The 12,398-nt window shown below is 38.4% G+C and overlaps 1 protein-coding gene across 1 annotated transcript in view; it reads right to left on the bottom strand.

The window, feature by feature from the left end:
- Nucleotides 1-12,398, bottom strand: part of FAM151B (family with sequence similarity 151 member B) — a 30,888-nt gene that overhangs the window by 15,659 nt on the left and 2,831 nt on the right. The window contains exons 2-3 of the mRNA XM_036280447.1: nucleotides 11,641-11,766; nucleotides 4,534-4,699 (exon numbers count right to left, since the gene is read on the bottom strand). Of these exons, the coding sequence (XP_036136340.1) occupies nucleotides 4,534-4,699; nucleotides 11,641-11,766 (292 nt within the window). The remainder of the gene's footprint in view (nucleotides 1-4,533; nucleotides 4,700-11,640; nucleotides 11,767-12,398) is intronic.

The raw sequence follows: 12,398 nt of genomic DNA, 5'->3' as shown, positions 1-12,398 counted from the left end.
GACCGCAGGTCGACGCTCTAACCGCTGAGCCAAACCGGCCAGGGCTATATTTAACTTTTAAATAAAAAAAACTTCACTCTTGTATTTCCTAACATCTATTCTGAAACCTAGACATTTTGAAACAATAAGGTTTTAATCAGGTTACATAAATTTTCCTTTTAAAAACATGTATACACAAACTTTACTGAAAAACTACACTAGTTATAATTCTGAATCTTTAAGGCCTTTGTTGATTTCTAAGAAAATTAGCTTTTAGAGAATGCTGCCATGGGAAGCTAAGAACTTGGGGGATGGATGTTGGAGGGAAAAACATTCGGCACCCCCTCCTCACACTTCTATCTTTTTTCCTAAGGGACTGGAATTCTTTTGCCTATGATTCTACCGCTTTTTACTCCACTCCTTTTGGGCCCTCGACTTTAAGAAGAGAAACTGATCCCATTTTTTCTTGGGTCATGTTTATTAGTGAGCAAAGATATTACACATTAAAACCAGAAGAAACCAACCTCTAGCCTTTTACTCTGCTCCCATGTGATAAGCTCTTTTTCCCCACTCTTCTGCCCTGGGAATGGAGGGCCTAGTTTTACATATACATATATATATATATTTTTTTTAATTAAAAAATTTTTTTCTATTACAGTTAACAGTTAATATTATTTTGTATTAGTTTCAGGTGTATGCGCAGTGGTTAGACAATCATATACTTTACAAAGTTTCTCCCTGATATTTCCAGTACCTACCTAGCACCATGCATAGTTATTACAATATTATTGACTATATTCCCTATGCTGTACTTTACATCCCTGTGACTATTGTATAACTACCAATCTGTACTTCTCAATCCCTTCACCTTTTTCATCCAGTCTCCCAACCCACGTCCCCCTCTGGCAACCATCAGTCTGTTCTCTGTATCTATGAGTCTGTTTCTGTTCTGTTGTTCGTTTGTATTGTTCTTTAGATTCCACATATCAGTGACATCATATGGTATTTGGCTTTCCCTGTCTGACTTACTTCACTTAGCTAGGTCCATCCATGCTGTCGCAAATGGTAATATCTCATTCTTTTTTATTGTAGGCCCTAGACTTTAGTGGATTAATAAACTCTAATGCTGGACTTTGTAGATTCTAATTCAGATGTGGTTTTTGTTTTTTTTTTTTATCCTCACCTGAGGACATTTTCCCATTTTTTTGCTCAGGTAGAGTGGGAGGGAGAGAGAGGAACAGAGAGAGAGAGAGAAACATCGACGTGAAAGGAACACATCGAGTGGCTGCCACCTGCACGACCGACCAGGGCCGGGGACAAACTGCAACCGAGGTACGTGCCCTTAGCGGGAACCGAACCCGGGTCTCTCAGGACCGCAGGTCGACGCTCTAACCGCTGAGCCAAACCGGCCAGGGCCAGATGTTTCATTTCTCTGTCTCAAATGCTCTCTGCCTTGGATGGTATCGATACTATGTTAACACCACAATTCTGAGACTCTGACACTGTACTTCCTATGAATTCCCCCATTTTGGGTAGCAAGCAACTTGTACCTGTGACTCCAAATCTTGCTTGTCTGCAAGTCTTATTGGGTTCTGCTTTTCCTGGGTGGGGCAGGGGGAAACCCTAAAACTCTTTTCGAGAAAGGACTCTGATTTCTTACGTAATCTGGTGTCTGCAGAGGTTGGAGGAACTTTTTAGTCTTTCTCAATTTAGTATGCTGACACAGGGCTAAAGTTTAACACTGGTTTTTCATCTGACAATATCCAGTGTCAAACAGCATTTTCTCCCCAAAATTGAAATTTCATCAGCATATACAGGGTGGGGCAAAAGTAGGTTTACAGTTGTTTGTATGGAAAATAATACAATAATTAATCAATAACAATACAAGAACAAACTCTGCTTCACGTATTCACAACTGCAAACCTACTTTGCCCTACCCTGTGTGTTAGTTTACTGCATCAAATGTTGTGTAGTAAGAAGCTGTGGCACAGAACACAATGGAGCAAGAATTTAATACACATATTCCATTTTATATGTAAATATTTTAGTTATCACTAATACAGACTACTAATATAAAAAGTAATGATACTCTCCCTTACCAGAAACTTAAATAAGAAAAGAAAAAAAAAACCTACATTAAGAAACACAAAACCTTTCTAAGGGAAATAAAACTTTTGTTGTTATAGTTCTTATTTTTCTAGAACTTGACAAAATAATTCTAAAAGAGTAAATGTGGAGGAAAAGCCTTGAAGACTCAATATTGTAAGTACTGCAAAATGACACAACCTTCCCAATTAAAATATAAATTCGATGTAATTCTAATTAAAAATACCAATAGCCAACATTCTCAATTCTTATACGTATTAGTATTAAGTTTCCCATAAAGAACTGTCAAAGGTTTGCCATGATGATCATTTGAAGAGGGAAGTCCTAAGCAGAATACTACCTAAAATTTCTTTTTGCTTAGCACTTTTCTAAATCCCCAGGAAAAAATACCTTAGTTTTTATAGAATAGGTACTTTTTCCTAAAAAGTTACTTGTGTGTCAAACTTCTGAGTATCACATTCCATTTTTCCATTAAATTCATTTAGAAATTAAGGTGACATAATTAAAATCATACTTAAGCCCTGGCCAGTTTTACTCAGTGGTTAGAGCGTCAGCCTGTGGTCCAGAGAGACCCGGGTTTGGTTCCCGCTAAGGGCATGTACCTCGGTTGCAGTTTGTTCCTGGCCCTGGTTGGGTCAAGGGGGTGACAGTCACTCGATACGTTCCTTTCAAGTCGATGTTTCTTTCTCTTTCTTTCTCTCTCTCTCTCTCTCTCTCTCTCTCTCTCTCTCTCTCCTTCCCACTCTATCTGAACAAAAAATAGAAAAATGTCCTCGGGTGAGGATTAAAAAATAAAAAAATAAAATAAAATCATACTTAAAATTGCAACAAACTACTTAAAATTACATTCTAAGGGATATAATTTTTTTACTAAAACTCCAAATAAAATTTTAAATCATCATATATTACTTACTTATTATTTGTATACTAAATAAAATAGCTAGTAAAAATTGACTGACATGTCATTCATCTACTCTTACAAAGGTCATAGAGAGTTTGCTTCAGGGTAAACTTGCCAGTCAGACTGGCAACACCCTTCAAATATAATATTACTAAAAAACCTGCAAAATCTTTTTTTAGTAGCTCAACCCTTTTGTGGTAGCTGTCACTTTTTAAGAATGAATGAGCTGATCTGACTGGCAAGGAGCCAAAGAATATATCACAGGGAATAATTCAAGGGGCAACAATAACCATACAAAAACCTGAGCACACAAAAAGGCAAAGATATCTAAAACTTTTAGTCACCAAGCATTAAAGATCAAATGCTTTGTTTCATGGTATAGAGAACACTGAACTGGCTCCAGGAAACCTGAAATCTGGTCCTAGCTCAGCTATCAAGCTTAGCTCTTATCCTTGGGTTAAGTCACTTAACCTCTCTGGGACTAAGTTTCTTTGTCAATTGAACCATTCACCACCCTAAAAGCTTTTCTTTTCTTCTTCTTTTAAATATGTTTTTATTTATTTATTTTAGAGAGAGAGATAGAAACATTGATGTGAGAGAGAAACACTGAATGGCCGCCTCCTGCACACCCCTCACTGGGATCAAGCCCGAAACCCAAGCATGTGCCCTGACCAGGAATCAAACAGGGACCTCTCAGTCCATGGGACAGTGCTCAATCCACTGAGCTACACCAGCCAGGCTAAGTTTTCCAATTTATGTAAATAGCTCTTTTATTTACCAACAATATAATGAGGTTTACTGGTGTATTTAGCCCAGTAATTAGAGTCATGTTAATAACCTTACGCATAAGATTTCCAAATCTTTATTAATTTCTTGAGATAATTCAATTCAAAAATATTGTTCAGAGATGAAGTAGATTTACCACAAATCCTAGATTTCCATAGAAGTTGCTTTTGTGGGGCTTATGGTGAACTTCTATGGTGTCACAATATATTTCTGGCTTTACCTGTAATTTTCACACTACCAAAATACCACAAAAGTAAAACTTACTGTGAAAGCCACAGGGAAGGAAATGACACTTAATCTTGCTCCTTCATTATCAATGCCTCCAAAATACTGTTTTTAAGGAACATTTCAAATATTAAAGAATTCTAAATAATTCCCTATACACAAATACAACATTATAAATCGAGGAGAACATGCATTAACTACCCCAACAAACTTCTCTCTACTCCTTCTCTCCTTGATTACCTTTTAACAAAAGTAGCATTTTTAATTTACCGTTCTATTATCACAATGGTCACTTGCAATAAATTCCTTTATAAAAACTAACTTAATGTTCCCCTCAAGGGATTCCCCAATAAACAATTCAAGCAAAGAGCTCAGTGAGTCTTAGATCCATTCCTAGAACATAGTCTGAAATTCCATTTCAATTTAGATAAAAGTACAAAGTTAGTTAGTCAGGCACAGATATAAGAGGCCATCTACTCCCCGTGCCCCAAATTATTCTATAACAACCAGAAGACTGAACATATTTGTACAAATACCTCTTGAAATCCAGCTTGATGCCTTTATTGCTTTTCATAACTTCAGCCAGCCATTCCTGTAGAGTATTATCACTGGTGGTTTCAGGAGGATGGGCCATGATGGGTTGGCGATGGTCTGATCCATCACTTGGGAGGAGGACATCAGCCTCTATCATGTGAGCAGTACCTGTCCAAATAAGAAAACTTAAGTTAATGCTTATAAAATAGGGACTTCAGAGCGTGCCATATCCAGTATCCTTTTGAGGAAGATAAAAGGAAGGACAGAAAACTCACATTTACTAGTAAGTACTAAGTGCCAGGTACTGGGCTAGGTCTTTATGCACTGTCCTTGTTTTTTACAAATGAGCAGACAGGTGGTAAGGAGTTAAATATTGTTCCCACACGGCATTTAAGCTGTTATCATATTATTTCATTTCTCCCCAGTATATAGCAAAGTTTGTATATAAAAGGAGGCTTAATAACTATTTAAGTTTCTGAGAATAAAAATAGTACTTTTATTTCCTTATTCCTCAAATTAGAAACACCAAACATTTATTCTTATGTTACAGATTCCGCTCTTTGACTTAAAGCTTAGCTACTGTTTAAAGGCTGTGGATAGAAAAGGGGCCACATTCTAAACAGGCTCAGGGGAGCCCGCAAGGCAAGCCTTACAAACTCAGAGACTGGAAATAAACACACAGGATGGTCTGAACATAAAAATGCCTAACTAAAAGCAAGTCACTGCAAATAATCACATCCTACTCTTTTAGCTTCCTTAACAAAAGTCAATCTTTAAGTAAGCCTGTCCATTGTCTTTTTGCATCTAAAATAACATACCCTTGGAATGTCAGAGTGATCCCCTTTTCCTGGACCCTCAGGGTATAACCTGCCACCAGAGCATGAGGCCACAGAACCCCTCATTGTTACCTTGTTCCTCACATACATCTCTATGTGCTGTAAATGTTAATTAACTATCCTATGCCCACCAATGTAGACAAAAGTATGAGTCTCTCCATTTTACTCTTTATCCAACCTCAGAACTGTCCCCACTTTGCTTTTTTCTGCCTCCTTAATCTATCACCAATGAATTTCATGTACCGTCCCCTTTACGTCTCCTCCTTTGATTCTAATGTACAAAATAAGCTGTAAAACTGTCATTCTGGAGCATTTTCTTAATCCAATGAGATTTTGCTTCCCAGCAATTGTTATTAGTTTGGTTCAAATAAACTTACAAAAATTCTCCACAGGTTTGGATGTTTCTTACATCGACAAAGCGCACGTCCCTGGAACTGATAATAAGCTCCACCAGTCACTTGGCTGTTTAGCAGGCTGTGGTAGACTGACTCCAAAGATGGCTGGCAATAACTCCTCCCATATACAAGCCTCTCTTCTCATTATCTTTCTTCTCCCCTTGAGTCTGGGCTTGCCTTGTGGCTTGCTTGACCAACAGAAGGTAATGGAAGCAAAACTGTCCGTTCTAGGCCTAGCCCTTCAAAGGCTTGGCAGCTGCCCTTCCATCTTCTTGGAAGCCACCATGCAAAGTTCAGGCAGACTGCTGAGGACAGCAACACCAGGGTCCCCAGCCTTCACCACCCAGAATAGAACAACCAGCTGACACAAAATCATGGGAAATTACAAACCACTGTTATTTTAAGCCACTAGGTCTGGAGGTAGTTTTTTATACAGCAATGAAGAAAAACCGTTTTCTGCAAGTGGAGAGTTGCCATGAAAGCCTGAAACATGACACTGACTGTAGGATCTGGTGGGATTCTAGATGGCAGGGAGTCAGGAGATGATGAAGAAGTTCTTATCGGAAGCTTGAGAACAGACATGTTTTATAAAGGAGTGGAACTTTTGGCAACATTGCCACTTGTACAGCAACTGGTGAAAGATAGACAGAGTACCTAACGAATCTGCGGCTTTGGCTACAGGGTTTTCCCTGCAGAAGGCTGGAAGTGCCAACTGGCTTCTTTCAGCTGCCCATGATGAAGAATGAGAAGAGAGACTGAAGTTAAATAACTAACTAGTCAAATTTTAAGCAGCATATGGAAATGTTTTCAATTCAGGACTTATGCTAAGTTAGAAAATGAAACCCATTCTCTTCAGCTGGCAAAAGATTCTCAAAGTAAGAATCAACTTCAGGGCAAAAGTCAAATCCAGAATGCTGCCAGTAAACTATGGCCTCAGGGTCACGATCAAATCAAGGTACAACTACAATACCATTTGTTAAAGAAAGATGGTGCCCTGGCCAGTTTGGCTTAGCGGACAGAGCATCAGCCCATGGACCAAAGGGTCCCAGGTTCCTGGGTTCAATTCCCAGTCAAGGGCATGTACCTGGGTTGCAGGTTTGATCCATGGCCTGGGCAGGAGGCAGCCAATTGATGTGTCTCTCTCATATCAATGTTTCTCTCTCTCTCTTTCTATCTCCTTCCCCCTTCCCTTCCACTCAATTAATAACAGAGAGAGAGAGAGAGAGAGAGAGAGAGAGAGAGAGATGGTGCCTCATGTACCCATACAGCTAGACAAAAGAAAGTGCAGAATCTGAAGGGTGTTGTCCCATAGCACCCTAACTAGCAGACCAAAGTAGAAAGAGGCCTACCCAAGAGATTTGAGGGTGAGGTTTTTGATTAGAGGAATGGTTTATGATTTGATATACGGAAAGCCCACTACTTTTAATGGAGCTGTATCGACTTGGACCCACAGAGACAGAAGTAGCTCGAATTGAAAAGAGGTCTGTGGGCTCTCACATCTCCACAGGTAAGAAACAGGCTGAAAAAGCTACCCAGCTGGAAATATGAGCCATTTTCCAATAAAAACATGAAGAGATAATCTACATCATTAGGCCAACCTTAGGCTTTATGTAAATGCAAATCTAAACAACAATGAGATACTAATTCATACACACTAGGAAGGTTATAATGAAAAATACAGACATAACACCTGTTGACAAGGACATGGAGAAATCAGAACCCTCGTTCACTCTGCCAGTGGGAATGTAAAAAGATACAGCTGCTTTAGAAAAGTTTTGTAGTTCCTCAAAAACTTAAATATAGTGTTACCATGTAACCTAGCAATTCCAGTCCTAGACACATATACAAGGGAAGCAAGGGAAATAAACACGTGTCCACACAAGATTTGTATATAATTGTCCACAGCAGCATTATTTATAGTAGCCAAGAAATGGAAAAAAACCTAAATTGGTCATCAAAAAATGATGTAACATACAATTAAATACTATTCAGCCACAAAAGTGAATGAAGTACTGATACATGTTACAATATAGGTGAATCTGGAAAGCATGTTAAGTGAAATAAGTAAGTCAGAAAAGGCCACATGTAAAGGAAAAGTACAAAGTGCTACCTTGAATTTTGATTCCAGGGCCAGGAAAAGTCTCTTTGAGGAAGTGGCAATTCAGCTGATATCCAAGGATGTGTAAGAGGTTATCCAAGCAAAGTGTGGCGAGAAATCTTTCCAAGAAAGCATATTTATGAAGCCTAAGGAGGAAAAGAGCTTAGCCATGTGAGGAACTGTAGGCCAGCATAGCTGGAAAGTAAGAATCCTGAGACAGGCGACGTTGGAGAAATGGGCCAGCTTATTCAGGGCTTCACAGGTTACTGTGGTGGTTTGAAGACCGTAATAAATAGCTCCCCTTCTCCACATGGATTCTGAGAAATAAAACAGCCAAGTTGGCAGGTGGGGTTCACGTATTACCTTTATTACCTATAAAGCTGGGTCAGAGGTGCAGCTTAGCTGAGAGCTAGATGAGCTTGCCGACTCCTAACTTCCACCAGCACCTCCCAGTCCAAACTCTGGAACAGCCTTTTTGAAGCAAAGTTCCAGCAAATACAAATCCCTAGACTGCTGCCTCCCACTGTCCAGGTGAAGAGGAGAGAGGAGCACACTCCTTTGCCCAGAACCTTTGGTAGGTCAGCTCTACCCAGTCAAAAACCACACACCAAAAAATTATCTTTACCCCTGTGGGAGGAATATCAGTGAGGCAAGACTCCAAAGCACTTAGGGAAATAGCTCACCTCCTGGAAACCAGAATGGCAGAATTAAATGAATTCCCACCTGACAGTTATATTAAGGATTTTTAATGGAAAACCATTAAAGGGCTTTAAGCAAAAAAGGCCTGATTTATCTTTAAAGACATCACCTTGGATACAAGGTGGAAAATGAACTGAATAGGAGCAAAAGCAGAAGTAGAGAAATGATTTAATAAATTAGGGCTGACTCATATCTACTAGATGCTTCTGGAGGCAAGTTCACAGAAATTCAGATTCAAGCGAATAAAGAAAAGTATTATCTCAGATAACTAGAAGTCCAGAGGGATGGTGGGCTCCAGGTGTGATACAATCAGCAGCTCTGTGACATTATCAGGGTCTCCATCCTTAACTATCCTTGGTGGGTCTTCAGGCTGATTTCCATTATGATGGTAAGATGGCTACCCATACCACTGGGGCACATACTCTCATGTTCATATATTTCAGTTTTAAGGTAGAAATCTTCTTCTGAGCCAGGTTGGATAACTTGCCCATCATGGGAATAATACTGACACAGTACACAAACCACACTGACAAGCTTAAAACTGGTTCTGCTCCCTTAAAGCAGATCGGTGATTAATACAATCCTTGAGTTACTGTACAGAGACAGTCCTGCGCATGTGCTACCCCTGTCCTCCCGCTGCCTCCAGAACCAAAGGATTGGGACGTAACTGGAACTCGAACACTGGAACACTTTCAGAAGCAAAGGGTCTGTTGTCTGGGAAGGTCCAGTGCCAAAGCCTCTGACCATAAATGGCCAAGTTCCAAAACTCTCCAATGAAACCTCCCCACCAGTGCTTCTGCATACCTGTTCCCTCTAACGCATTCAAACCCTCCGATTCTACGCCATCAGGAAGTTCAGGCTTTTGAACAACAGCTGTCCACTTCTTCTTGAGGAATGCTAGCAATAAAGCAACCCTAATTTCTCCACTGTAATTCTTGGTATTCAGTGTTTGGTTCTGCTGGTGCCAGGTGGAGAAACTTTTTCTGTCCCATAACAATATGAGTCATCAAGGGAACTCCAGCAAGTGCTGATGACCTTATTCTAACCCACCCCTGGGTCTAGGAAAGGAGTCAGCTTCCACGTGGTTGTATGGATTCCCCAAACTATAAAACTCGGGGCTCTGGTTGTCTGACAGAAAGAAAAGAGGGTATTATCTGAAGACTAAGTAACCCATGAAAACTTCCCAGATCAACAGACTGTCAGCAACTGGAGATAACTTACCATTAGTAATTTTTAAAATAGTTAAAAGGAAAGTACTCATATTTATCTAGATTATTTCTAGATGTGAAACTTCTACATATTCTATTTTTGAATGATAAATTTTTAAGATTTTCCCCCCAAATTTTTAGTTGTTGCTACACAAAAATACAATTTATTTTTTATTTTGATTTGTATTGACCTATGATTTACCTATGATTTATAATAATTTATCTGTAGAATCTTTTTGTTTTTCTATGTAACAACCATATTGACTGTCAATAACAATTTTTTCATTTTTTATCTTGTTTCCATTTTTTTAATTGACATATAATTGACATACTATAAAATTCACCCTACCCCAGTTAGAGCGTCAGCCCACAGACCAAAGAATCTCAGGTTCAATTCCAGTCAGGGGCACGTACCTCAGTTGCAGTTTGGTCCCAACCCTTGTCGGGGTCGTATGGGAGGCAACCAGTAGATGTGTCTCCCTTACACTGATTTCTCTCTCTCTCTCCCTCCCTTCTACTCTATCTGAAGATAAATGAAAAAATATCCTCAGGTAAGGATTTAAAAAAAAATTCACCCTGCCCTGGCCGGTTTGGCTCAGCGGTTAGAGCGTTGGCCTGCGGTCCTGAGAGACCCAGGTTCGGTTCCTGCTAAGGGCATGTACCTTGGCTGCAGTTTGTCCCCAGCCCTGGTTGGGTCATGTGGGTGGCAACCACTCCACGTGTCCCTTTCACGTCGATGTTTCTCTCTCTCTCTCTCTCTCCCTCCTACTCTATCTGAACAAAAAATGGAAAAATGTCCTCGGGTGAGGATAAAAGAAAAAAAAAATTCACCCTTTTAAATGTAACATTCAGTGTTTTCAGAATATTCAGAAGGTTGTGCAACCATCACCACTATCTAATTCCAGAAAATTTTCATCATCCCAAAAAGAAACCCTGTACCCATCAGCATTCATTCCCTATTCCCTACTCCTACCAGCTCCTGGCAACCATGAATCAACTTTTCTCCTGAAGCATTGTTTTTGCTAAAATTCATCTATTAAATAATCACAGTACTGTATTATATGCCAGGCACTGTTTTAGGTATTAGGGAGTTGATATTAAATAAGACAGATTTGACTAACAAAGAAAAGCAATTCAAAACAGTATTTTTACAATGGATATTTCTTCCATTGTAAAATGCATATTCAGATACATTATCTAGACATATGACTGAAGTAGGATGCAAAAAATGCATACATTTTACAATAAAACATGGGACTCCAAGGAATTTTCCTTGTTGGCCCAGGTCACTTCAAGCTATGTCTCAGCCCTCTACTGACAGACTTTCACTCTTCTCTGCTGCTACAGCCAACAGGGGCACTTCATGGGAAAAGGCTGAGATAATACTGCAACGTTCATCTATATAATGAAGGGAGATATGTATACATATGATTATAAATGGTTTCTAGCCAAGGCATAAATACTGCCCAACGCAATTAATTATAAATTAGTATACAATGGCTTCATCCATCTATTCAACAATTATTTATTGAGCTTCTCCTTAGTACACTGTGAAAGATATAAAAACATGTAAGACACATGATCCTGGTCTTTAAAATTTTCCTCAAATCACTATGGTACGTAAGCAAATGTAATAATATATGACAGTTTCAAATAACACATAGAAAAGGCAAATCACTTCCAGAAAATAAGAAATTTCTTCCATTATGAAAATGTGTTTACTTTGTAAGTATAATGAGATCCTTTATAAAAATGTTTATATCAACCTAGAATTGAAGTCTCTGGTACCTGCAAATGTGCTCAGATATATTTTTTTAAAAAGGAGTTAAATTCATGTTATCTAATGTATATATAAGTAACGGTACTGACTTACTTCTCAGAGCCTCATTCACTTGTGCCTTGTGGTTAGCAGCGTGATACCAGGTGATCTGGGCGCCATCTTCTTTTGTGATCTGGTTATTTCTCAGAAAATATTGCAGTATATTTTCACTCCAAGATCCTAAAATAACAGCATTTTAATAAAGAAGAATAGACTGTTTTATATGAAGTAAAAACATTTTTAATAAAAAAGGACACAGCATATATATAGAGAGAATGATAAAGTAATTAAACCGAGAAAAACGAGAATTTAAAAAGTTAGAACAAGTATTATGATGTGGCAGGTATTTAATATATACAAATATATAAACATGCTATATGTGATATAAGTAATAATTAGTAAACATATACAATAATCTGGACCTCAGCAGCATGAAAAAATGTGAAGAAAAAAAAAATTAAGAAACAGATATTTTAAAGCAGGAATTTTTACACGTCATCTTAATTCCTGGTCTCATAAATAAGTAAAATATATGTAAAGCCAAAGCTATATTAAAAGCTTCTAAATTTTACACAATGTAATTATTTTCTCCACCTGAAACCCCATTCCATATTTATATTAACAATTTAGTATCTTAAATTGCACATTTAAGCATATTTACCTTTAGATTGTGAGTCTTAGCAATATTTACATGAGTGACTAAGTAAACCCCTGAGTTAATATTCACAGATTTATCTAGCTTGTACAAATATACATAATTCCCATACCTATCAACTATTTTTTGGCAGACCAGATTTTCTCTTTTTTTGTTT

The sequence above is a fragment of the Molossus molossus genome, unplaced genomic scaffold (genome assembly GCF_014108415.1).
Source record: "Molossus molossus isolate mMolMol1 unplaced genomic scaffold, mMolMol1.p scaffold_m16_p_3, whole genome shotgun sequence".
Taxonomy (NCBI): domain Eukaryota; kingdom Metazoa; phylum Chordata; class Mammalia; order Chiroptera; family Molossidae; genus Molossus; species Molossus molossus.
The sequence above is the reverse complement of the archived record's forward strand: the minus strand, read 5'-3'. Positions and strand labels throughout refer to the sequence as shown.